At 42.2% G+C, this 27,563-nt stretch overlaps 3 protein-coding genes across 6 annotated transcripts; 1 reads left to right on the plus strand and 2 right to left on the minus strand.

Annotated features, from left to right (window-relative positions):
- Positions 1-4,710: 4,710 nt before the first annotated feature.
- LOC105901660 lies at positions 4,711-16,704 on the minus strand. Of its 2 annotated transcripts, XM_031576974.2 has the most exons (9): positions 16,456-16,704; positions 15,839-16,225; positions 13,941-14,327; positions 12,077-12,463; positions 11,045-11,140; positions 10,635-10,773; positions 5,649-5,762; positions 5,473-5,543; positions 4,711-5,366 (listed from the first exon to the last, which is right to left on the minus strand). In XM_031576974.2, the coding sequence occupies exons 1-9, from the start codon at positions 16,501-16,503 to the stop codon at positions 5,343-5,345; spliced, it is 1,653 nt and encodes a 550-aa protein (XP_031432834.1). In that variant the 5' UTR covers positions 16,504-16,704; the 3' UTR covers positions 4,711-5,342. The 2 variants fall into 2 exon arrangements, with proteins under 2 accessions (XP_031432834.1, XP_031432835.1); XM_031576975.2 differs by lacking the exons at positions 15,839-16,225; positions 16,456-16,704 and adding an exon at positions 14,558-14,805.
- Positions 16,705-19,109: 2,405 nt separating this feature from the next.
- sri (sorcin) lies at positions 19,110-22,485 on the minus strand. Its single transcript, XM_012829149.3, has 8 exons — positions 22,338-22,485; positions 21,128-21,223; positions 20,874-20,943; positions 20,546-20,589; positions 20,114-20,261; positions 19,815-19,928; positions 19,580-19,638; positions 19,110-19,442 (listed from the first exon to the last, which is right to left on the minus strand). The coding sequence occupies exons 1-8, from the start codon at positions 22,362-22,364 to the stop codon at positions 19,416-19,418; spliced, it is 585 nt and encodes a 194-aa protein (XP_012684603.1). The 5' UTR covers positions 22,365-22,485; the 3' UTR covers positions 19,110-19,415.
- Positions 22,486-22,666: 181 nt separating this feature from the next.
- Positions 22,667-25,891, plus strand: LOC116222476. 3 transcript variants are annotated; one of them, XM_031576757.1, is made up of 5 exons: positions 22,667-22,754; positions 23,554-23,722; positions 24,585-24,905; positions 25,511-25,598; positions 25,720-25,891. In XM_031576757.1, the coding sequence occupies exons 2-5, from the start codon at positions 23,557-23,559 to the stop codon at positions 25,787-25,789; spliced, it is 645 nt and encodes a 214-aa protein (XP_031432617.1). In that variant the 5' UTR covers positions 22,667-22,754; positions 23,554-23,556; the 3' UTR covers positions 25,790-25,891. The 3 variants fall into 3 exon arrangements, with proteins under 3 accessions (XP_031432617.1, XP_031432618.1, XP_031432619.1); XM_031576758.2 differs by lacking the exon at positions 22,667-22,754 and adding an exon at positions 22,822-22,909; XM_031576759.2 differs by lacking the exon at positions 22,667-22,754 and having other exon boundaries at positions 23,336-23,722; positions 25,699-25,891.
- The last annotated feature ends 1,672 nt before the right edge of the window (positions 25,892-27,563 follow it).

The raw sequence follows: 27,563 nt of genomic DNA on the forward strand, positions 1-27,563 counted from the left end.
ATCAAACTTTTAGTAGGAGGAAGTCATTACGATGCAGGCGACCCCTCCTTGACCCCCTGGGCAGATTAAACTGTAGCCAAAGGTCAGGGCGGGGTCCTCGTCAGGGCTCCACTGGCCAGCCAATCAGAAATTAACTTCAAGCCATCATCCAATCAGTGAGGCACTTTGGAGTGGGATCAAGGCCTTATTATTCACATACCAGATTTCTATGTTTTTGGCTTATTTCCAAATAAGTGTACTTGCGAGTGGGACTTGGTTGCATAGGTTATAGGCTATACGTTACATAGGTAATATAAGTTATATGGGTCATATAAGTCCATTGCATACGTGAACAGCTCTACGTTTCACACATGGATAAACAGAGACAATGCAGTGACAGTTGATGACTGGGTCTCTTCTTTAAGGCCATTGATGGATGCGTCTTAAACCTGCCCTTTGCCAGTAAACATGAGACTGAATTACACCTTAAATGTCTCCAAATATACCATTTATTGAAGGTGAACAGAGAGCAGATTTGCACACATTTAAGAAATTAGGTAAAACCCTGATTTTCACCAATTATCAGTGAGTATTTGTGGGGTCTTAATTATTATTATAAATCAGAGTAATCAACCAAAAATAAGACACAATAAATAAATAATAAAATAACACATTTATGGGTACATGATTTGAAGGGCAAATTGCATAAGATGCATGCAGGTTAAGGACTTTGTTTAAGTGGGAGCAGCTGATGCTGGATCAGCTCCAATGCCAATCAGTGCCAGACCTATTCTACAGCCAGCTGATATAGTATGCACTGGCACTGGAGCGGACAGCAATGCTAATGGTTATCAGACACACAGGAGGTCAAACAGAGCTGTGTGGAATAATACTGCTCCTCTGTGTTTGGTTAAGAACCAGTCGGTCGTTGGCCAGGTGACCTGAACAACATGCTGCATCGACTTTCTGTTTTGAATTCCTCGTGTTTGCACATTATCGTGATTTAATCTCACATAGGCAAACACATCTGTATGTGCCCTTTGTGTGGCGGCAGGTATGCATATCTCTGCTTATATATGTTCATTGTGTGTGGGTATCTTTATTCGGAGAAAGGTATGTATAACTTTGTGTGTGCGTGTGAGTGTGTGTGTGTGTGTGTCCGCATGTATGTAAACACTGGATGTATGTCTATGAGTGTGTGAGGGTGAGGGTAATGGCGAGGGTTTAGGGTTAGGGGGCCACTCAGGGCCACTCAGGTCCCCTCAGGCGATGAGTCCACGCTGAAGAGTGATGATGGCGTCTGCCCTTCTGCCTGCACCGTCACCCCCCCCCCTCCCCACCCCCCATTCCACCGGACTGACCCTCCCTCTAACCCCACCCCTGTCAAGAGTGACCGCCAGGCCCTAATGGCCAGCCCTCTGACCCCCCGAGCGCCCTGGAGAAACACAACACCGGCTCAGGAAGGCAGGAAGGGTCATCTAACAGGGGCATGTTTCTTTGCTCTCTTACAAGTCTCCAGAAAGGTGTTGCTGGCGTCGCTGCCAGACCCGGGCCCTGGACTTGCCTGCCCAGTTGCCTGACTCATGCCCCCTCACCACCACCACCACCCCCCTCGCTTCCAAACCACAGTCGCCTCCAGCGGACCAGATCTCGTAAGCGTCCTCTCGTAACCGTAAAGCATGCCAGGACGCTCTGCTGTCCTCTTCCTGTGATCTGGCTTTCTCAAAATAAATAGCTAGAAAAACACACACACACACACATACACACACGTAGGTACACACACATTCTTTTGGGTTCCCGAAACGCTTGCGTTGTTTTTCTCACTCTCACCTAATAAACACTTCATCGCCCCTCGGGCTGTTATTGGGCTTGAGCTGTTTACAGTTCAGAGTGGAGAGAAAGAGAGAGACAGAGAGGGAGAGGGAGGAATAGAACTACAGGCTGATTTTTTATCCTGGTGCCTGGCAATGTCTGGATGCTACTTTCCAAGACTATGCAGACCCCAGCTCCATTAGCCTGTTGTGGGCTGCCTTGTAATTTACTGCAGGTTGAGTAATTCAAGAGGGTACTCGACCCCCCTCTGGCCTGGTTTATGCCTGCTTATCTCCCCCTCAGATGGGGTCTTTTGTGTATGTGTTTACCTCCCCATCCAGCCCATGTGACAGTTTGATGATACTTTCGCGGTCTAATATATTGTTCTGTTCTGTTTTATTTCCCGGCGCGCACACCGGATGCTGCCAGTCAGCCTATGACGCCAGGAGCCCGCTCGGAAATGTGACGAACCTCTGGGTCTCTCACCCCTCGCCACGTCACCGATGTGTGCTGCTGCCAGGCTTCGCGTACAGTACACACGCACACGCTCACGTGAGTGTGACTGTTTTGCGTCATAATGTGTGTTCGCATGGGAATTTTTGTGTGTGTGACTCACTGAGGTATCACAGCTTTAACCTGGGACAGAGACGCTAGTGGGTAGGTTCTTCCTGTCTGGAGGAGGGAGCTGATTGGTGGAGAGGCGCAGAGGGGCCGAGTGACGAATGACGTTGCTGACGGAGGTGCTGATGACTCTGATAGCCTCTGAAGGGGGTGGGGGGGGGGGTCCACAGGGGGTCAGGAGGACACTGAGGTCTCAGCGATGACAGGCACAGAGGGCTAGAAGAAGGGGGGAGGAAAGGAGAGGGGGGAGAGAGAGAGGGACATGTGATGAGCGACAGACTACTGCAGGAAAAGACAACGAAAGGTGAAGAGAGAGAGAGACAGAAGAGAGAGAAGGATGCTTCCTCTGATTGAGGAAGATGAAGAGAGAAGGTGAGCATGCCTCGTGACCTCTTCACCTCCTGGGGGCCACGCCCCCACAGATCAGAGAGAGAGGAGATGACTGACAGCTGATCAGAAGACAGACAGCGGTCCGCTCCGTTTGAAGAACCCTCTGCTATTCCATCCTTGTGACCTCTACACCCCCAGTGGGCTGCCCCTGCGATCAGCAGAGCCCCATCCAAAGACATCAGACACTTTCACTGTAGAACAATCCATCTTGGAAAACCTGATATCACAGAAAAGTCAATCACACCACACACACACACGACATTTATCACATCGCACCTTCGAATAAAGTTATGAACACAGCACAGAGCTTCTTTAAGTGGGGGGGGGGGGGGGGGGGGGGGGACAAATACACTCATGGCTCTGACCGCATAGCCGCTCATAACGTGGTCTTTAACAAGAGGGAGAGGAGTATTCAAACAAAGGGACTCCAGGCGGTGAGCTCCCTGAGCGTGAAGAGAGGGAGAGTCACTGAGGCACCAGCATGGAGGAGACATGGTAGCCCTGAAGGCCCTGAAGGTCCTTCTCAAACACGAAGGAGTGCAAGATGTAATGAGGCCGGGTGCAGTTAATATGTAACCACGCTCACATCCGATGGTCAGTGTTGCGGTGTGGTTGCCAAGGACACCAGTGAGTGCCACAAACACTGTAGGATCCTCTTGATTAAAGGTTGTGGTGAAATTGGCCCCGTCAGCTTGTTAAACTTGATTGGGCAAATTGTCTTCCCTGTATTCATTTTCAGCTGCTTCAGATTTCACCATTTATGTATGTAGGCACGCTCTTGAGAGCAAACACACAGACACAGACAGACACACACACACACACACACACACACACACACACACACACACACACACACACACACACACACACACACACAGCCACATTCATTTCCACATTATGTCAACAAAAAAGCACCCTAATTACTCAAGAGGCTCAACAGAGATAACTCTGCGAAAGACACACATATCTGGCCCTTACTGTGGTGGGCTGTGTTTCCCAGCCAAAAGATAACCTTTGTAACCTGGCTAACACCGGACAACACTCTCAAAGACTTTGACCCCATTGCACTGCTTTGACACTACCTAAGAGTTGCCCAACGCCACTGCGTGAGAACTAATGCGGTTAGTCACAGAGAGGGTGAAGGGCATCAAGGGTGACAATGATCACCAGCTCTTTGGAAGTTGAGGTGTGAGAAGACAGTCTGTTTGCTAAATAGGAGAGACCATGGTTCACAGTCACCAAGATAAGACTACCTCCGTAAAACTATAATGCTAAACCTCTCTTTACAGACATGCATTTTCAAACTGACTCCTTCATCATGTTCCTACTCTATATTTAGTTTTGATGTTTGTTTATGGTTTCTTTATAGTTCTTTTTTTTTCAGTCCATTGCTCTTACCTCCTTTACTGGTATACTAGTTTTCCCTATTTTTCTGTTTATTCCTTTGTATGTATTCTTCTGAATTGTTTGGATGTACTTTTGAATCATTCACCAGGTTTTCTTTCATTCATCTGTTAATCCTCTGTTTCAATTTCTTACTTTATTTTTACTTGAATGACATTTTAGTATGTGTAATCAATTCGTCAGCCATGATTAGCTTACAAAGTACTACTACTTTTCCTACCCGTCTTACTAAACATATTCAAAAAACATTCAGGTGACACATTTGAAAGCTTTCTTGTGCACTGACTACAATCGGCTCCGTGCAGAAATCGTCTGTGCTGCACTGGAAAGTTTTCTCATCCCTCGGAAGCATTTGATTTCACGAGTGTCCCTGATGGAATATAGCCTACTGCTGCCACCTACTGGTGAATGTGTGCACATGACGCCTTCGCTGAAGCTCACCTGGGCACTGACATCTCAATGCTTTCATTTGCCTAAGGGGAAAATACTCAGCCGGGCCAACGGTTTTAATTTTATTATTTTTATTATATAATTCAAAAATGTTCACATGTTTACATTCTTCCAACTGTTTCCATAACAAAGGAGTATACACAGACTGAAAGTAGCTTACAATGATGCTTTTAAATTGCTGCTTCATGTGCCTATAGGTTGCATAGTGCTAGTCAGTTGTTTGTGTCTAAGCACGTACCAACCTGTGAGGCGCTCTTGAGACAATTGATGTATGGTTTCATGTGTCGACTGGACAGGTCTGAGAACTGTATAGTAGAGGCTCTGGTCAACCCTCTGAAGAGCTGCTATCGATTTACTTCGAACTTAAGACGACATTGGCACAAAAGTCTTCATACTTTTTAATGCACTGTATTATGTATGTTGTATCTTTTTGTTTTTCTCTCTTTTTTATAGTTGTATGTCTGTTATTTTTATATGGAACTTGGCGTCTGAAATAAAGATGTAATGACAAAAGCAAAAGCAAAAATACAAATGCAAACAGAATTCGAGTAATAGTCCAAAGAGCAAATGACACAGAGAACAGGTGCTCATGTTGTCTTCTTTCCTCTGAAGATCTGATCCCAGGAGTGCAGCTAAATTATTGATCGCTGACCACAGGTTGTCCTCTCCACTGCGAATATGAAGGCTCATAGGGCTGTATTGTAGATTAACTAAATAGAGACAAAGAGAAATAGTTTTTTTTTCTTCATAATTTGTCTTCCTTATTACTTCTCCTTATGCATTGTTCATTTCTATAATGGAAATGTGGGCCCTAACCTCATCAAAGGTAAACGCAGCTATCTTGCAATCACAAGGTAAACCGGACAAGAGCTTAGCATCAAACCGACCTGGAGAAAAACATACCAGAGCATAAAATACCTTTTCTTTCGGGGTTAAACCTTCAATAAAACACAGCACTAGTGTGTGACACCTGCATGTCTTCCATCTCGTACCTTTCATGGTGATCAGTCCGGCCACCATGGCAACAAAATCATCATACTTGCTTTCCTTGCCAAAGCTGTAAGTAGTCCATATAGCCTCTGTTGTCTTCTGGCTTAAAGACACACCTGTGAAGAAAAGGATTGCACTGATAAACCAGAGGGACATCTCCGGTGTAGAAGGAGGTTCTCCAAGATGGCAGGAGTAGCTGCATGACAGACTTCAGAAATACACTTTCAGAAAAATTGTGGATATGCATTAATGTGAAATGGAATTATTGTGATCAAAACAGGACCACCCTATGTCTTAATATTATTTCTCAAAAATATATCTTATTCATGGGCCTAGGTGTTAATGTTGATGGCATTAGAGTAATATATAGCTTCATAATTATATATCTTCTTTGAAAATACGTATCACCAGTTCACTTCAATATGTAATAAGTCATGTAATGGAAATAATGTAATGTATTATTCTAATGCTATATGCTATATGAGTGTATAATTCAGTATTATAATACTTTAAAATGGTCATGTGATTACTGTTATTATTATTATTGTTCTTGTTGTTAGTTTATTAAACTAACATTATTAATTAACTAAATTAATGAATTAACTCTCTGATTGCCATATAGTAAGCACAGTGTTGAATACAAATTAATTAATTAATAACAGAACAATGGCCACTATCTTTATCACTACCTATTGTTAATTAGGTAACTATTATTTTCTATTTTTAATTAGTTATCTATTCGTTTCCATTGTTAAATAGGTATCTATAAGTTTCCATTTTTTACTTGCATCTATTTAAGGCTATCAAAGAATATGAAATAAAGACCAGTCAGTGTTACGACTGACGCATTTCAAAGGAGGCAACTCTATTTTCAACTAATCACTGCGTGCGGCTGTTTTACTGATGTTGTCCGTATTGACTATTATGCAGCTGTATGCCTATTCTGCATGAAAATTAGCTTGCTCCCTTTCACGCATAGAGATACACGTCTAGGCCTCGTCACCATAGGCTGCCATTTGACGGCATGCCGCGGAGCGCTGATGGGCTATCAACAATAAATGAGGCCTGTACCATTGCTCGACAGGGCTATTGGCTCATATAGTGTGTTTCAGATGAACATGAGCAAAGAACAATCTGCCATATTCCAGCGCTCTCCTGATACCGCACGCAAATCACCCGTGATTAGTTGAAAACAGGGTAGCCTACTTTTTTAATGTTTCAAAATACGCCAGTCGTATCTCATGTCACATTTATGTATTTAAACATTTATATATTTACATATCTATTTTGAAGGCTGCTGCATGAGTAATCTGTTATAAAATCTCCGAGACTTTATTTTTCTCAGTCAGTCTTGGTGGATTTCTGCAACAATATTCAACAGACGTTTAGAGAACATACATTTCTGTAGATGATATGCTATCATTATTGTTATCAGCCTTCCATATAAATTACAAAAAAACAACATCGTGCTTTACTTGTTCAATCAGTGTCTTGTACGAGTTTTAGACGCATTTATAACAAACACAGGCTGTATTACCACTTGATATTTGGGATTCATGATTATAGACTAGCCTACGAGGTTCAAACATGAACCATTTGTTGCAAACTGCATAGCCTAAGTATGCTTTTAGGACGCAGTGTACCACAAGCCGTCAATGACGCAACAATGCATCCATATTTATATTTACGTAGTTCTTACAAAGTTTAGTTGTGACGTCACGTGTAGGCCTATATAATAAGAGCTGCCAGGCGTGCTGTCCCTCATTTCTTGTCCAGTTTTTGCAGGTGACACTTTACAGGACAAAGCCAACATGGATTGCAGTATAGGTGATACGTCTCCGCTTCCCGAGGGAAAGTCACCCAGCCCACGCCTTTGTTGGGGCGAGGTCCAGGAGCCCAGTCCCCTCCCTGAGCCCACCCCCGATGAGATGACCCCCACTCTCCTTCTAACCAACGAGGCAACAGACCCTGATGATTCCCTGGACGACAACCTCATGCTTGAAGATGTCAGCCCGGAAGAGGCTGAGCAGGTTGAGCTCGCACTTGTTGCTGAGCTCCCTGCCGCCAGCTCCCCTGAGGTGACATCCCAGGCAGTCGTCCAGGACGACATTGTCCTGGTGGACATGGAGGGGGAGGGCCTGTGTGACCTTGCTCCTGAGGTCCCAGTCAGCCAGGACCTGACCTCCAGTGAAGCCCCTCTGCTGTCTCCTGAGGAGGTGCTCACTGGTATCGTCAAGACCACTGCCATGGTTGAACCCGCCCTGGGACCCAGTGTGGAGGCCACAGCCCTCATGATTCAGGCGAACCTCACACCAGCTGCCGCAGCCCAGATTGTGGTTTCTGAAGTAACCCTGAACCGCGGCGACCATGCGTTCATCACTGTGCCCTCTCAGACCTCCATTGCCCTGGTAAATCCCCATGGCAGACCCAACGCTACCAGGAGAAGGTTCTGGAGGATTTTTGGCCGTGTAAGGCGGAGGGCCCCCACCCTGGTTGGCCCTGCTGAGGAGTCGTCCGGTTGCTTCCCCTTCAGACAAATGCTGAGAAGACTTTTCAAAATAAATAAATAAATTCAACTCTTGTTGAAATACGGACTGGTTTGAATGTCTGCATTTTATATTCTTTGAAAGCCTTCAATACAAGTACAAATAAATAAAAAATAATAGTTAATTATTAATGGTTAATAATTGACTACTTAATAAACATATAGTAGAACATGTAGGTAAATTAATAGATACCTGATAAATAACAGGTAGTTATCAAGATAGTGGGCCTTGATCTATTATTAACCATTTATTTATGAATAAATACTTTGGTTGACAATTAAACAACAAATTAACTACTTTTCATATTTGTTAAATAATTGCAAGGTGTTATTTGAATAAAATAGAAACATAATTTCAAACTATAGCACTAACAACCAAAACTCTCTCGCGCAGTTACATCCTCTGTCGCCCATGATAACACATTTTTGGGGTTTCTGTCGCGCACTAAATGATCCTTCAACCTCTCTCGTGCGGCAACTCGCTCTCTCGCGCGCACCTTCAACATCTGTCGTGTTCATTCGTTCCCTCTCGCAATTTTCGCTTGGCTATCCGGTTAGGCGTTTCATAATTCATATGCTTGTGTGCGCCCGCTAAACCTCTGCTGACTGATTTCTGCTGTCTTTTTCAAATTGTTATGAAATTATCCTATCAAAATTCACCAACCATAAAATGCTATATATGACGTCGATCACTGAAATCGCCACTGCCTCCTAAGGTGAGTTCACTCTAAAAATGATGGGTTGTTTTAGTCTGAAAGGCCACGCTATGAATTAAAGACAGGGGGAAATTCCATACTTCTGTACATTGTGTGAATTAGCGTAAATTGTATCCAGACGCACATAAATATATATGCTGACATAGGCTATAAGGTCGGGTCATCACGCGGAGAGGATATGGTAAGCTGTTCCATTTTTTTAGATGATGAATGTTTTCTTGTCGCACTGTCTCTTGTGTATCAGCTATGGTGTCGCTACCCGATGGTAGTCCTCTACCGGATGGTAGTCCGCATGCGCACTACCCGATCAGTCGCCACTGTAGACAGCGGAATACAATCGCTGGCTAAAGCTGATGGAAGTTCGCGAAAGACGGTATACTTTAAGAAGTTTCGTCATTGTATACAGCTGTAAGTTCTTAACGTTTGTATAATAAAGAAGTTGAAGATATACTGGATATGCTCTTTTGTTCTCCCTGTCAAGTTCTATTGGCTAGCACATCAATGCTTTATTTGTTTTACCTACTGCTATATTTTCTTACTTCTTCATAATACAAACTATTTGCCCTTTACCCTTACTCCGTCTCCACACGTTTAATAATTAAATATTACATTAAATATACCCACATTATGCGTTAAGACAAACGCATTCTGCCGTAAACCGTTTGTGTCTGAGCATGCGCGATGTGCGGGACTACTATCCGGTAGAGGACTACCATCGGGTAGCGACATATGGTTCTCTCAAGTCCAATACTCATGACGAGTTGAATTTAAAAATGCAGTACTTTAATTACCCCGCTAGAGGGCGACATTGCACTGGCATTAATATTCTAGCCAATGGAGAATGCGCAGGCTCCTTTTTGCCATTTATTGAAGGATTTATGAATCCCTGAATACAGATAGATTAAAATGCTAAAGGGGTGTAAGATTCCTGATAGCAAAAGGCCACTGGGGGCAGAGCTGGCTTTTACCTCAGCGGTTTTCGTGCGGTCCGCTGGTGACTATAGAGACATAGGGCCCACTGTTTGGCCACTCACTGTTTTTTCATGTTACCAGAGCGTAACATAAGTCTTTAATTGGCCGAGTCATTTTTCACCTTGAGAGCCTTCTAGAAGGTCTGCCATGAACTTCCTCTGTTTAGCAGCTGATGTTTTGACTAGACAGATATGGTTTAGAAATTTTAGAAATTGCTGGATAATTGCTGAATAACATTTTATGTTAATTTCTGAATATCCATGCCCAGTTACACTAAAGATGATGGTGGTCCGGATGGTGGTCCGGAAACGGACCAGAAGTGGCCCACCACCAATGGGGTGCTGACCTAAACTCATTGGTGGACCAATTTATGCTTGCTATGTGACATACGAATTAGGCCTAAATTACCCCACTGTCAGTTAGATAAATATTGTATTCTGTTTGAAAATGACTGCCCCTAGGCTAACTACTGCCCATAGGCTAATTACTGCCCCTAGGCTAATGACGCATTAATGCAATGAGTATACAAACTGTTGGCTTACAGCCTTTTTTGAAACTTTTTCTACCCATGGTTAAATTACATCATCACTGATGTTACAACCAGCTGATTTAGCGTTGACTGGTTAAGTCTACTGGTTGACATAAAAAAATGGACATCAAGCATTACCTACCCGCCTGCATTTCTGCCAGATTTTTTAGCTCAAGGCTGACTCAATAAGGCCGTCCATTTCTCTAAAAGGCTGCCCATTTCTTACCATGTTCCTTTAGAATCCGATCAAACATGGAGTATTCACGAGGTCCAAGCAGCCAGCGAGTAAACTGTTGTTTTAGGACAGAGAGATAGCTCTTCAGTGCCTGGTACTCCTCCCCGTTCAGATCACCTGACCCATCTCTCTGGGAGGCGTTTGTAAGGAACCTAGACATGTTTATGGTAATACAGTATATAGCCACAAAAGAAACATTATGGATTGCTGACATTTAAATATGGCATTGACATTGAGGATTGATAGTGATGCCATTGTACTTGTATTATTTTGAACTTGCACAATTCTGGCTCCTTCAGTAAATAAGTACAGAATAACTTTACTGAAATCTTGTGGCAATATACAATATAACATAACCCACATAATCAACAGCAAGGTAGACAGTTCCTTTGAAAGGATACATCAATGTGGAAAAAAAGCCTGAGGCAGGTTGTCGGACTCAAATCTGCAACGCCTTCTCTTTTCAGAAATGAGGACAGATCTGACTTTTTGATGTTCTGTTAAAACATGGAGTTTGCCACATCATTGATATTATATTATATTACAGCAAATCAACACTTATTCAAATGCAAGGGAATATAAGTAGGTTTTCAGGCTAGATATAGATATTGGTATGAGGAGGACCTCCTGATCCAGAGCAGGGTAGACTTACAGTGGCAGTAACGCTGACCTCCTCACAAGTCTCTTCACTGAAACTTAAGTTCATATAATATATCTTTTTTTTTTCTTTTTTTTTTTAATATTGAGTATGTCCGGCCCTCGACTTGGACGGAGTTTTTCATTTTGGCCCTCTGTGTATTTGAGTTTGGCACCCCTGCTCTAAAGTGACTACAATATGAACTACTAGAAAACATTGTAAAAATTGTATTAATCTAAGATTTATATTTAGGTCATCTAATATCCTCAACAAGAGATGTAATGTAATACATTCATGTAATATCAATTACTGTATTTTGAACATGATCAGAAGTGCTTTCAAGATAGCAAACAATCAGCAGCGTTTTGTTTGCTTTGATTTCACTGTGAACTCTGTGATTTGCAAACACACACTAACATGGACGCTGGACTGAGGGTTACAGTTCACATTGAACCATTTGGAATATTTAAAAAAAAAAACATTAAAATGTAAAAGTTAAAAGAAAAAGCGATCACCTCTGTTCAATATAATTGAATGCACCTCTGATTTCAAATGAACAATGTGAATGCAACCCATCTCTCACGAACATAAACTTCACCTGCAAATTATAAAGCTCATCATTCTCAGTAAAATCATGCCTCTGACTAGTTTCCTCTGCAACAGATATTCAGTGCAACATACTCACCGAGACTGCAAATAGCAAGGCAAGGCAAGGTAATATAAGTAGGAGTTCAGGCTAGATATAGATATTGCGATAAGGAGGAGGACCTCCTGATCCAGAGCAGGGTAGACTTACAGTGGCAGTAACGCTGACCTCCTCACAAGTCTCTTCACTGAACTGCTCACAGTCGAACTTCTTAGGCCAGTCAAAACCAAACTTCGTCATCAGTGGCTCACAGCCTTGTCTTGCCTCCTGGCAGGTCCTCTTACAGGGGGCGCGGGTTCTCCTAGACTCACACTCTGGGGCATACACTGAACAGATGAAAGGCTTAAATGCTGGGGAGCACTTGACTTTCACCAGGGGGGAGAACTGATCCATCTCCACACCAGCTTCTCTCTGACTGGCATGTCCATAAATATTGGGCATGAGGGTGTGGTTGTAGGGCAGGTCTTGGCATAGAGGTATTGTGATCGGTACACAAGACCCAGTGGATGTCTTAGGCTCTCCCCTTTTTCCCTCCCCCTAGAAAGGTAAATAAATATGTAACCTGCTGACGGGAACCTTTTGTACCACACTATCAATCACACAACAATAAAAGAACACTTTTTCATTCAGCCAGGGTGCTCTCTTGTACAGCAGAAGAGTAATGATGAGATGATCATACGAACACAAGATGGCGGAGAATCCTTCTCAGTAAAATCAGTGCAACATACTTACAGAGACTGCAAACAACAATCCAAGGAGCACACACAGTAGGATCCTCATTGCTGCTTGTACTGTACCAAAGCCTAATATCTGACCACTGTGCTTCCAAAGCCTAGTATCTGATCACTGTGCTTCAAAAGCCTAGTATCTGATTACTGTGCTTCCAAAGCCTAGTATCTGACCACTGTGCTTCCAAAGCCTAGTATCTGACCACTGTGCTTCCAAAGCCTAGTATCTGACCACTGTGCAGTCAAAGCCTAGTATCTGACCACTGTGCTTCCAAAGCCTAGTATCTGACCACTTGAGGACTGCCCTCTAACAGGAGTCAGTAGAACGGGCTACAACCAGAGCCTCCTACCACAGGAACATGCTGATGTCATCAATCAATGTTGGCCTCTGCATTGGGTGGCATTGCAAAATATCCTTGTTGGTCACAACCTACACATCTATAACCTCCAACACTGATAACGTGAGTTTGACATGCGTCAATGATTGCCTGAAAGTTGCTTGTTTTAGTTTTTTGTGGAAAGTGGAAAGGGACCTTATCTCTAAAACTTTTCAATTTATCAATAAGAATAAGATGGTTGGTCCTTTGAAATTGTAATACAGCGGTTGACATGACTTACATTACAGTAAGCATCTACCTCTTCAAAATAAATAAAAATAAATAAAAGTTGAAGCTGGCTCAATAGACAGTGGACATTGGACACCAGCCTAAGCCAAACAAGGGGGAATGTTTGCATTATCTCCCTTATTTAGCATTTCTTTATCCTGCTCTTCAATGGCCGGCATTAAGCAAGTCATGTTTCAGGCCTCACCTGAACACCTGAACATGAATATACTGCTGTTGCCTTCACTTACATAAGATATGAAAGTTGGCGCAATTTGGTTGCACTTGCCACTGAACCTAGCCCCTCAGACAGTCTCAAATATCCTGCTGTGTTAACTGACCTCATGGGCTATTCCATGTCAATTCAACTGGAGTTTTTATTTTATTTCCCCACCTCAAATTTATTTTTATTTTTTTCCTGGTGGAAATTAATCAATCTGATGGAAAATTCTGAAAAACATTAGAGCCATGGAAGAATTATTTTCTACATTCCTTGCACTTTCATGGAGGGAGGATGGTAATTTACAATTATGCCTACATTTCCTCTGCAGCAGATATTCAGTGAAACATACTCACCGAGACTGCAAACAGCAAGGCAAGGCAAGGTAATATAAGTAGGTTTTCAGGCTAGATATAGATATTGCTGTGAGGAGGACCTCCTGATCCAGAGCAGGGTAGACTTACAGTGGCAGTAACACTGACCGCCTCACAAGTCTCTTCACTGAACCGCTCACAGTCGAAATTCTCAGGCCATTCAAAACCAAACTTCCTCTTCAGTGGCTCACAGCCTTGTCTTGCTGCCTGGCAGGTCCTCTTACAGGGGGCGCGGGTTCTCCCAGACTCACACTCTGGGGCATACAGTGAACAGAGGAAAGGCTTTAGCTCTCGGGAGCACTGGATATTCACCAGGGGCCAGAACTGATGGACCTCTAGACCAGCGTCTTCCTGACTGGCATGTCCATAAATATTGGGCATGAGGGTGTGGTTGTAGGGCAGGTCTTGGCATAGAGGTATTGTGATCGGTACACAAGACCCAGTGGATGTCTTAGGCTCTCCCCTTTTTCCCTCCCCCTAGAAAGGTAAATAAATATGTAACCTGCTGACAGGAACCTTTTGTACCACACTATCAATCACACAACAATAAAAGAACACTTTTTCATTCAGCCAGGGTGCTCTCTTGTACAGCAGAAGAGTAATAATGAGATGATCATACGAACACAAGATGGTGGAGAATCCTTCTCAGTAAAATCATGCCTCTGACTAGTTTCCTCTGCAACAGATATTCAGTGCAACATACTCACAGAGACTGCAAACAGCAATCCAAGGAGCACACACAGTAGGATCCTCATTGCTGCTTGTACTGTACCAAAGCCTAATATATGACCACTGTGCTTCCAAAGCCTAGTATCTGATCACTGTGCTTCCAAAGCCTAGTATCTGACCACTGTGCTTCCAAAGCCTAGTATCTGACCACTGTGCTTCCAAAGCCTAGTATCTGACCACTGTGCAGTCAAAGCCTAGTATCTGACCACTGTGCAGTCAAAGCCTAGTATCTGACCACTGTGCTTCCAAAGCCTAGTATCTGACCACTTGAGGACTGCCCTCTAACAGGAGTCAGTAGAACGGGCTACAACCAGAGCCTCCTACCACAGGAACATGCTGATGTCATCAATCAATGTTGGCCTCTGCATTGGGTGGCATTGCAAAATATCCTTGTTGGTCACAACCTACACATCTATAACCTCCAACACTGATAACGTGAGTTTGACATGCGTCAATGATTGCCTGAAAGTTGCTTGTTTTAGTTTTTTGTGGAAAGTGGAAAGGGACCTTATCTCTAAAACTTTTCAATTTATCAAATAAATAAGATGGTTGGTCCTTTGAAATTGTAATACAGCGGTTGACATGACTTACATTACAGTAAGCATCTACCTCTTCAAAATAAATAAAAATAAATAAAAGTTGAAGCTGGCTCAATAGACAGTGGACATTGGACACCAGCCTAAGCCAAACAAGGGGGAATGTTTGCATTATCTCCCTTATTTAGCATTTCTTTATCCTGCTCTTCAATGGCCGGCATTAAGCAAGTCATGTTTCAGGCCTCACCTGAACACCTGAACATGAATATACTGCTGTTGCCTTCACTTACATAAGATATGAAAGTTGGCGCAATTTGGTTGCACTTGCCACTGAACCTAGCCCCTCAGACAGTCTCAAATATCCTGCTGTGTTAACTGACCTCATGGGCTATTCCATGTCAATTCAACTGGAGTTTTTATTTTATTTCCCCACCTCAAATTTATTTTTATTTTTTTCCTGGTGGAAATTAATCAATCTGATGGAAAATTCTGAAAAACATTAGAGCCATGGAAGAATTATTTTCTACATTCCTTGCACTTTCATGGAGGGAGGATGGTAATTTACAATTATGCCTACATTTCCTCTGCAGCAGATATTCAGTGAAACATACTCACCGAGACTGCAAACAGCAAGGCAAGGCAAGGTAATATAAGTAGGTTTTCAGGCTAGATATAGATATTGCTGTGAGGAGGACCTCCTGATCCAGAGCAGGGTAGACTTACAGTGGCAGTAACACTGACCGCCTCACAAGTCTCTTCACTGAACCGCTCACAGTCGAAATTCTCAGGCCATTCAAAACCAAACTTCCTCTTCAGTGGCTCACAGCCTTGTCTTGCTGCCTGGCAGGTCCTCTTACAGGGGGCGCGGGTTCTCCCAGACTCACACTCTGGGGCATACAGTGAACAGAGGAAAGGCTTTAGCTCTCGGGAGCACTGGATATTCACCAGGGGCCAGAACTGATGGACCTCTAGACCAGCGTCTTCCTGACTGGCATGTCCATAAATATTGGGCATGAGGGTGTGGTTGTAGGGCAGGTCTTGGCATAGAGGTATTGTGATCGGTACACAAGACCCAGTGGATGTCTTAGGCTCTCCCCTTTTTCCCTCCCCCTAGAAAGGTAAATAAATATGTAACCTGCTGACAGGAACCTTTTGTACCACACTATCAATCACACAACAATAAAAGAACACTTTTTCATTCAGCCAGGGTGCTCTCTTGTACAGCAGAAGAGTAATAATGAGATGATCATACGAACACAAGATGGTGGAGAATCCTTCTCAGTAAAATCATGCCTCTGACTAGTTTCCTCTGCAACAGATATTCAGTGCAACATACTCACAGAGACTGCAAACAGCAATCCAAGGAGCACACACAGTAGGATCCTCATTGCTGCTTGTACTGTACCAAAGCCTAATATATGACCACTGTGCTTCCAAAGCCTAGTATCTGATCACTGTGCTTCCAAAGCCTAGTATCTGACCACTGTGCTTCCAAAGCCTAGTATCTGACCACTGTGCTTCCAAAGCCTAGTATCTGACCACTGTGCAGTCAAAGCCTAGTATCTGACCACTGTGCAGTCAAAGCCTAGTATCTGACCACTGTGCTTCCAAAGCCTAGTATCTGACCACTTGAGGACTGCCCTCTAACAGGAGTCAGTAGAACGGGCTACAACCAGAGCCTCCTACCACAGGAACATGCTGATGTCATCAATCAATGTTGGACTCTGCATTGGGAGGCATTTCAAAATATCCTTGTTGGTCACAGCCTACACATCCATAACCTCCATCACTGATAGTGTGAGTTTGACATGCGTCAATGATGGCCTGAAAGTTGCTTGTTTTAGTTTTTTTGTGGAAAGTGGAAAGGGATCTTATCTCTAAAACTCTTGTCGTAGAGAATTTATCAAAAAGAATAAGATGGTTGGTTCTTTGAAATTGTAATACAGGGGTTGGCGGGACATTACAGTAAGCATCTACCTCTAAAAATAAATAAAAGTTGAAGCTGGCTCAATAGACAGTGGACATTGGACATCAGACCAAGCCAAACAAGGGGGAATGTTTGCGTTATCTCCCTTATTTAGCATTTGTTTATCCTGCTCTTCAATGGCCAGCATTAAGCAATTCATGTTTCAGGCCTCACCTGAACATGAATATACTGCTGTTGCCTTCACTTACATAAGATGTGAAATTTGGTGCAATTTGGTTGCACTTGCCACTGAACCTAGCCCCTCAGACAGTCTCAAATATCCTGCTGTGTTAACTGACCTCATGGGCTATTCCATGTCAATTCCACTGTTTTTTACTTTTATTTCCCCACCTCAAATTTTGAATATGAATATGGCATATGAATCCTCATTAACAGCATCATCTGGTGTATATATAATGTAAAATTGAAGATCTTATCTCTTTTAAATAAAAAATTTCAAAATAAATGAAGGGGATTCCTTAATACATGTTTTTTTGTGGCTAAATAAAGGCTATTAAAGGCTACTGTCTATTAAAGGCTGGATTCGACATAAATACATTTCCACTAGTCATCTTTCACCTAATAGTAAGACTTTTGAAGGTATAAAAGTAGTAAATATTTAGACAAGGTGGAAATAGTTATAGTCTTTGGCGGCCTCTGGTGGGCAAATAACAGTCCAACTTGTGATTACATTGATGTAAAATGGGTGAATATTACCGATTTAAGCTATGGTAACTGATGTAACGCAGAATTGTGCATTGCAAGGACATTTATTTCCAGGCATAACTTTTACACCACCCAGAAAGCCATTGAAAAGTCCAAATTTCAAACGTGAAAATTCTGCTGCTATACCAGACATATCACATATCCAAATAACTGATATTTTCTAACTTAAACCTAAAAGAAAAATGAGAAATAAATGGTTGATTTCAATCTTATCCTACATGCATATGCACTCCTTGCACTTGAGTTCTTGAGGTAGTGCAGTCCAAACCTCAAAATATGGATAATGTAACAAATTTCATTCATTCATTTTGAAAAATTGAAAGAAGGTACATCTTCAATGTTTACATTATTGATACACCAGATCTGTTCTTCATGGCAATTGATTTGTTTTACCATGTGTCCCACATTTGATTGTCGGACATTCTGGAGTCATCTTTACAGGCCTGTTTCTGTTATATTAAATCACCTATGGCCTTGAAACTGCATAGATACCCCAAAAAAGTGTATTTTACAGCAGGAAGACAAATATTAATTAGCAGTACTTTTATATGTTTTTTTTGTTTTGTTCATTTTAGAAGGGCTGTATGACACAAATCCCATTGAAATGTGCCAAATTGACCAAAACCTTGTAGATCAAGTATCTATCTGTCCCCATGAGCAAAATGACAGGTGTACAACATATTTCAGTGGCTTTATGAAACCCTTAAACCTGCTATATAATTTAGACAATTCCCCCATGGCTCTAATAATGGGATTTCTCCATCATATTGATTCATCATCCACAAGACAAAAAAAACATGTGGGAACAGGTGGGAATCTCTAGTTGATTTGATAAGAAATGTCCCTCATGTCTTAACAACCTTTCTGAGAACGTCACACATTAGACTTTGCTGTTTGGACTTTCTAACCCTATCACCCAATGTCCAAACAGCTACACATGGGAATCAGTGGACCGAGCTGCTCGGCTTCAAGGCACTGTGCCAACAATGGGCGAGTCACAGAATTGTTCCAACCCGACATCATGGCGCTGTTTTGAGCCAAGCCAAACAAAATAAGGTAATGGCCTCTAACTCCCTCTTTGTGTTGGACACTGGCAGTCAGTTGTGTTCAGCCAGTTCCTTTTGCATGTGTCTGATATACACTGATACACACAATGTGATATACACTGATGCACACACAATGTGACATACACATTCGTTTTTTACCTGGCTCCTTTTCAAGCACTAAAATGCCACCATAGAGCCAGGATCTGTTGAAAGTCTACAAAGTAGAGCAAACGGACCAGGCAGAGAAGAGCAAAACTGCGTTCAGTGCGCCTTTATTACACTTTATACACATTTTTAGAGGCTTTTTATGGTTTATGGTTGAAGGCATGTAAAAGTGACAACTGACTGCTGTATGAGATCAAATTATAGAGACAAATAACACATACAAAACTGAGATGTATACAAAAGTAGTCTGTAAGTGAAAAGGTTTTAAAAGTACAATAAAAAAAATGTTATTCATTAGCAAATGGTTATCTTTAACATATATGATTATTATTCCGGATATATCTGCCAGTGGTATTATAGTGTGCAGTGGTCACAGAATTTCCTATGTGCAGCCTCTTCAGGAAGACATGGTGCACTGGATGAACTGGAGAAAAAGAAAAATATACAACAATATCATTGTCCATGTCCTTACCCATACCGGTACTTCAAACAATATGAAGACAACAAAAATAAAAACAGTTAGACTGAGAGGATGTGTCACCATAGACAGTGGAAACTTACATCATCATACTGAAATGAAGCAACACCCTGTCCGGCCTGGTCCCTCCTCCGGAACAGATCTAGGTGAAATGCAGATTGGTTAAATATCCATAGCAGCTCTCATTAGCATTTTACTAGCTGTTGTTTACCCTTTGAGCCTGGGAGGAACGATATTTTAAAATGTCACAGTAAGCTAATGCAAATGAACATTTCAATTCTGAGGAGAAATCCAAACGATCAAGCAGATCATATTCACCAGTCAGGGATCGGAGTCTCACACAGCACGCCACATAATCGTCAAAGGTGATCTTCCCATGAGTGCTGTAACGCTTCACAACGCAGTTCATGGCTTGAGGGCTCAGTCTGTAGCCTAAACACAACAAACAACAAACAACAAACAACATTTGTTTCTATAGAAACAAACACCTGTGTAATCCACCTACGAAAAACATGAAATAAAATGAATCCACACACAAATAGGTCAGCACTCTATAGGGAACCACTGAAAAAAAGTATTATCTAGAACAATCTAACCAAATTGGAAGAGGACCATACCCATAGAGGCCATAGCCTGTTGCATCTCCTGGGGGTCCACTGTTCCGCTGTGGTCCCTGTCGATAGACATAAAGTGCTGCTTCCAACCATTGAGAACAGACCACAGCTCCTTGAACTCATTGAAGCCCATGGTGCAGGACATGTCTCTCTGGAGCAATGCTCTGTTAAGGAGCACTGACAGTCTGCAAACAATTACCTTCCAACTTCGCCAGTTTGTAAATGGAACTGAAGGAATCTTAATTGTTGCCATGCATACAGTCTGAAACAGTGAAATCAACAGTGCTAGCATCATGCCCTGCTAAAAGTTCCAGGACTCAACAACAATCTGGACTGCCTGCAGGACTCAACAACAATGTGGACTGCCTGCAGGACTCAACAACATTGTGGGCTACCTGCCCTTTTTTGCTCACATTGAGAAGCTGTAAAGGATACGTCCAGCATGTTGATCATCAGCCGACATGTCTCCAGGTTAAAAGCTGGCAATGATACAAATTATAGTAAATATCATGATAATATGCTAATAAATTTCAGGAAAGGTTCACACTATTGCTGTTACTCAAAAGCAAGCTAGTTGTTCCAAAGATCCATTTATTTCCTTCTGTAACTTGTATACAAACAGAGTAAATTAGTTCCATCTGCAGAGCTTCATGTTTCTACAGAATCATTATGTTCTCTGACAAATCCCTGGTTTGACCAAGCTAAAATGTTCAACTGCAATACAAACATTTCTGTCATTAAGGAAGTTTACGTAAATGCTTACGTTTATAGCCTCCAGAAAATTGGGCCTGGGTTAGACATGTTTGAAGCTCCTCTGCTGATATCTGGCCATCCTGTGTAACCAAAGATACACATTTCAAGACATACATTAATGAGCGCAAACAAAGCATCCCAACAACAGCCAATGTAAAAGAATACTAGCCATTTTATTAAAGTCCACTCCTCATAAAATAGAAACTGCACTGGCAACATAAACAGGAATACCACACAGAGGCACAGAGACCCACTTCACCTTACCTGTCCGGCAACACCTGAGAAGTATCCAAAGAGAGGGTCTTGCTGCTGGCCGGGGAAGCCGGCATACCCTGGGGCTCCGGGTGGTGCTCCTCCATACTAACACACAGAGGGGAGAGAAGCTTCATCAGGATCAAACTGATTAGTTGCCCAGAGTGCATACACAGACCCTAACCCATATTTGATCTGCTTGATAGGATTGACAAATACTGTTAGAGGTTAAAGGCCTCTGCTGTTATTTAACTAGTAAGTAACATTTTTTTCAAGAAAAAGATAGTTTCAAAGAAAAGTATCTAGAAAATGGGACAATCAACTGACCAATACGATCATTTGTACATAGAAATCCTAACCGCCACATACAATGGAAAGACACAGCTGTGGGTGGCCCACACAAACACCAACCACTTGTGGGACTGCCCAAAGAATTAATGTGGCAGAGAAACCTTGCCATTCTGTGGTTCAGGTCGCAGAAAACAAGATCTAATTGTTGATTGCATTTATCTACCATAGTGCAAAGTAGACTTTAGGATTAAAAATGTGATTTATTAGATCAGATTTATTGCCAATGCCAATCTGTGATTTCTACCACCAAATTCGTCAGGCTGTGGAGTAAAGCATTACTTTGTAAGACACTGCAAATTGTCTTTCTATAATATAGATGGCAGAGAAACCTTTTTACCAGCAAAATAGTGACACCTGCACAATACTATGCCTTATTTCTATCCAAGTAGTCAAATGAGCTTTTGGACATGAAGGTGTGACAGTAGCCTAAGTATAATCAACAGTTAGCCTTGTAACTTCACTGAATTAAACCGAACCGGTAGAATGAGAATGAGAAACAAAATCATATGCGTCAGTTACGCAATTTAACGCCCTACGTGCCTTTTACATCCTGGATAGTGATTGGCCTCATCTAATTCAACCAGGTCTTAGACTAGGATGTAGTTATTGTGTGGAAAAGAGCTTTGCATTGCACATTCCTACTACAAGAAAATGTGCATAGATGAGCATATATAGTATAGATATAAAACGGTCATCAGTTCAGGAAATAGGAGGATCAACTTGGGTCTGTTTCCCCGTTCAACGTTTTCCGTATTCAAACGAGTGACAAAAGCTAACGTTACATATTTAACTGGGGGAGTGTTCCCTGAAGCGTGAGATCGTAGTCGGTTAAATGCGGGATATAGTCCGGAAAATGTGTTTTTATACATACCCCTCCTGCATATCCTGGGTAGCTCATGTTGCAGTAGTAAATAGGCCTTCACTGACACCACTGAGTCTAGGACGGAAGCCCAACCTACTCAACAATACCGCCCCTCCTTAAATCTAAATGGGAGGATAAAGGGGCCCGGTTTAAAGACACAGACGCACCCAACAAATAGCCTTTAGTTTCAGTGAAACTAAACCAACTCCTTTTTCAGGTTACTTTTGACCTAACGAAGGTTAGGTTTTCGGCTATCGACCGGATCAAGGCCTACATAAAAAACCTTAATAACCAGTCTATGGAAGTTGAAACTTATAAATCTGCTGCATTCTGAACTAGTCCTCTGATGTTTTGCAGATTTCATCAGATGTCCACAGGGTGGCGTGACACCTTCCCTTCAGTCACTGTCAGACCAATCGACTTCAGGTGGATAATGCCCGAAATATTATATGGTAGCAAGTTTTTGTTTTCATCCAGTTTACAACCATTGAATGTATGATTTCGGTGCTACCTAAGCATACATACTAGTTTTCAACTCGAAATTGACTGCAGTTTTGCTCTTTATTGGATATAATTATGAGGTGAGTTGATGGCTGTCCTTATAAATAAATAAAAAATTAATCTGAGGGCCTTCATGTAAACCATTCAGGAATACAAATGTGTAGATGTGGCTTTGCACCATGACAGAACATAGTGAAACAGCCTTATTTCAGTATTTGTAAGTGCTCAGTTTAAAGTATCAAGCAAACTACAAGTATAAAGTTTTCACTTCAAATTGACTCTAGACTGTGGAGTAAGGGAGCGCATATCCCTACAAATCAACATGAAATAATCATGAAATCATCGTGAAATCAACATGAATTAAATCATGAAATCATCGTGAAAGCCGTTCCTCACATTTTTGTCTTCCATCTCCCTGATATTTGTACTAGCTATAGCTGAGATGTCAGAGACACAGAAGACAAAGAAAAGCTATAGATAAAATGATGGCCGGTGATGATGACATCAAAATACTTATAAATAGAAGGGCAAGCCATCAGGTGAGGGTGGGGGTGAGGGATGGGAGTTGCCTCATCTCCTATCTGCTGAGGAAGTCCTGATCAGGGTCTCAGTATAGGGGTGTCCACGGTCAGCTACACCCACACCACCCAACAAGCAGCCGCACGGCTTCAAACACTCGTCACCGATGGGCTTTCTGTGTGGCGTGTCATTTTGATGTGTTTAGAGGATGGATCCACGGAACTTAGGCTGCTCAGTGTCAAGCACAGCGCTTTTGTGTTGTCGCCAATGTCCAAGAGATCGGGACAGTTTCACCTGTCGTCCTTTGAGGCACGAAGATGAGGACGACGATGTGCTGTGGGCTGAGGAGAATCCAAATGGCTCTTACTACACAGGTGAGCGTGACTGCGTAATAGAGATGTTTGTCCCATAAGTAATAAGGCTATTTGTACCATGTCAATACAGAGGAATACCTTTAACGGAAAATCATGTTTGTCACCTATGAAAGACATGCGTTTCTAAATCCATCCTGATGACAAGCAGGTGTACGGAATAACCAGACTGGTTACTGCCCTGCTTATATATTTTTTTACCGTTGTTCTTTTTCACTTTTAAATGTTTTAGCTGTTCAATAACAGGCACCTGCGGTGTTGAGTCTCTCTGTTTCTCTGCATTCATCTTGAGGCTTGCCAACGTGAGCAGATGCCTTGCAGCACAGAGCCATATTCCCTCACAGCAAGCCTCTTGGATCACTGCAGAGTAGGAGCAGGAGCAGGAGCAGGAGCCACATGATGTCATGGCAGAGATGCCCCACCTACACACTCACACACACATACCACACACCACACACCCCACACACATACATAAACACGCACATCACATACACATAGACATGAACACATGCATAAACATGTATCCATAAACATGCTGATAGTGACAGTTTTTTTTCTATGAAATGATCCACTAATCAATGCCAGGCACTGGCTTTCGATGGGAGTTGCTGATTCAAAGTCCTGCGTGATGATTTAATGCAGATCTATCTATTAGCAAGGGGTGAAATGCTCTGAGTTGTAGATACTACAGTATATAAGGAGTCACTTTTGGTGCTAGTGTGTCACAATAATCCTTGAATCTTTTGAAAACAAACACACACACACACACACACACACACACACACACACACACACACACACACACACACACACCACTACTACCACCCACTGTTTTCTTCCCTCCCTTCCATTTCTGTGCAAACAGATGGTGATGAAGCCACACATCTATACAGACAACGATGCTGTCCTTGTGAAGGTGGTGGAGAAGCATTTGGGTCTGTCCTTACAGACCCATCAGACTTCCACATTCACAGGGTGTTAGACGAAGATCAGGATGCTCCTGAAGTGTGGACTGGACATATATTCCCCTACCGCGAGCACACTAGCAGCCATGACGTACACCATCATCCTTATCGCTATTCAGATAGAAGTGAGGAGAATGGTTGTGCATGTCTTTATACGCCAACAGAAAGCTGTGAAGGTGTTGCAGAACAATGGACTTGCTCACCTTTCCCTTGTCTCGGTGGTAAGGATTTAAGACTCTATGATGTAATATTTATTTATTTTTTCTTATTTTTCTTATATTTATATTTATTTAATTGTGTATTAAAACAACACTTTGCAACAATTTGCCCTTTTTTGAGGTATGTTTTTACAAGAAACTACTTGATGGAATAAGGTCATGTGAAAGACAGGTGAACATACCTGCCGTTCCTAGTAGCCATCCAGGCTATATGCACTGTGTAGTTCTGTGGACCGGGATGAAACACCCTGTGAAAACAGGGCAACAGTATTGGCACTAATGGGGGCAACCATATTGGCACCAATATTGCCATTTAGCATGTTCAAACTTTAATAACTGGGCTGTTGGTGGTGTGTGTGGTTTTTGCATACCTTTTCAGTAGTTAGCTCGCTAGATTTAGACCAAAACTCCATGCATTAAACGATCAGGGCCCGCCATTTTGTACATGTTTAGATATAACCGTTTGTCATTTGGTTTCAATTTGAGAAATACATTGATTCATGCCCTTTAATTAAGGAATTAGAAGTATTTAAATCTCAGTGTTATAATGCCAATAGATCTTACAGGTAAATCTTGTTGTTTTTTGTTTGTTTGTTTATTTTGCACAGTGAGCAAGACACTGCTGGTTGGAGTTGAGGTGGACATTGTTGAAGAATTGGAATTTGAAGACACTGAGGTATTACAAGAGCCCATCAGGTAAGTTTCATTGTTTCAACACAATGTGATCAGCTGAAACTGTGGATTTTCAGTGTTTTGTTATATTATTTGGTCGTGGACATGAATCATCCATGTACAGACTGTGATTTCTGTGTTTCAGCCCAGACATGTTGTCCCAGCATGTTTTGACGGAGAGTACACTGACACATGAAGACCAGCTGCTTCTTTAACGTACCTGTATGATCACTTTCTTAGTTTTTCAAAAAGGTTGTTTTGTCAGTTGTTGGTTGTGTAAGCAATGTAAGGTGATATTAAAATGAATTGGACCTACAGCGTGTTTCTCTCTGTAAAGGCTCAGACATCAATTGGAATTGCTTACCACATTGCACATACATTAGCTATATTATGTATTGCACATACATTAGCTATATTATGTATTGCACATACATTAAATTGTAACTTCACCCCAGCTCTAAGCTTAACTCCACCCACTGCATAACTTCGAAAAATGCTACAGAAGGTTAAAGGTCAAAAAGAGGGGGGGGCGGGGCGGGGCAGGAGGAGGTGGGTGTAAACTGTTGAGAATGATGAACCCTGATCAGCAGGTGAAAATGGGCAGGGCCTGAGAGAGGTGGCCTGTCCATTTCTTTACATAGAGAAGTCCCAAACAATTGACCGATCGCCAGGGCCCCGCCCCCTTAGTTACTGTTGCTATGTCCGACACAATTCCCGGAACTGTCAAGCCAAAAGCCATGGCGAGTACGGGGACAAGCGCTATAGCTGTCAGTGTGAGTGATGATTTTTGGAGTAATACCTCCACGATATCCTCCAGATCAAGGCAAAAGGGACTGCAATATGCAGTGGAAGGATATACCCAAAATATTAAGATCAACAACGAAGTGGACACAACAATAATCGAAGCAAATGCATACAGGTCTCAATAAAAAAAATGAGAAACCACCTCTTCATTAAATGCAACCAGCACAGCCTTGTAGACTAGTCATGTTATTTCACCACTGGGTAAGATCTGTATATAATATTTCAAGCTAGCTAATAACCTACAACGATTCTTTATTCTTGTTATTTATTCCGTCTCTGGCGAGAGACTCTGGAGGTAGCTAGCTAGGATGGTGACAATCTAGAGAACAGTACAGTAACGTGCCAGTGTGGATAGCTGCTAGTAACGTTATTGTTCAAGGGATGTGTGTGCATGTTGCTGAAAGTATTTACAGTCACTGTAGTGATAACTTGCTTGTAAAATGATGATCCTGATGTAATGCTATGGCTTTGTATCAGATCGCCAGGTTATTGCTCTCAGGTTGTGCCTTATGCATACCTTGGGATACTCAGGAGTAGGTTGCCCATTCACAAAATGCTACAAAGATTAAAATAAAAAAAACTTCATAATGGCCTTTTGTTCAACATTGATACAGTATGTTAAGCTCGAGCTAGTCTCTCCAACTATAGTGTTAATGTTAAAATCAAAATGTTAATGTTACCGTCTGTAAAATTGCAAGCTGAGCTATCCTAGCTAGCGATGTTAATGTTACGTCTGTAAAGTTGCACGCTGAGCTATCCTAGCTAGCGATAGCAAACGCCAGCAGCATAAATACAAAGTGTTAGATAAAAGTTCTGTTCAATGCTGGCGTTTGCTATCGCTAGCTAGGATAGATCAGCGTGCAATTTTACAGACGGTAACATTAACATTTTGATTTTAACATTAACACTTTAGTTGGAGAGACTAGTTATGTACGTGTAGTGGTAATAATACAAGTTGTCATGAACCATAACTGTTTGGGGATGTTCTCTCAACTAGATAGTTAGTTATCATACCTAGCGATAGCGTAGTTCGCTAGATAGATAGCTATCTGCAAGCAGCTTCATTTACTTTGGAGCAGACATATGTGTGTTTTTCGGTATATTGAGTTGGGAGTGGGGTCTCCCACACTGTTTAATCCACCACCGGCACCTTTCCTCCTGTGTTTTGGGCTTTGGAAATGCGGG

This window comes from Clupea harengus, chromosome 11 (assembly GCF_900700415.2).
Source record: "Clupea harengus chromosome 11, Ch_v2.0.2, whole genome shotgun sequence".
Taxonomy (NCBI): Eukaryota; Metazoa; Chordata; class Actinopteri; order Clupeiformes; family Clupeidae; genus Clupea; species Clupea harengus.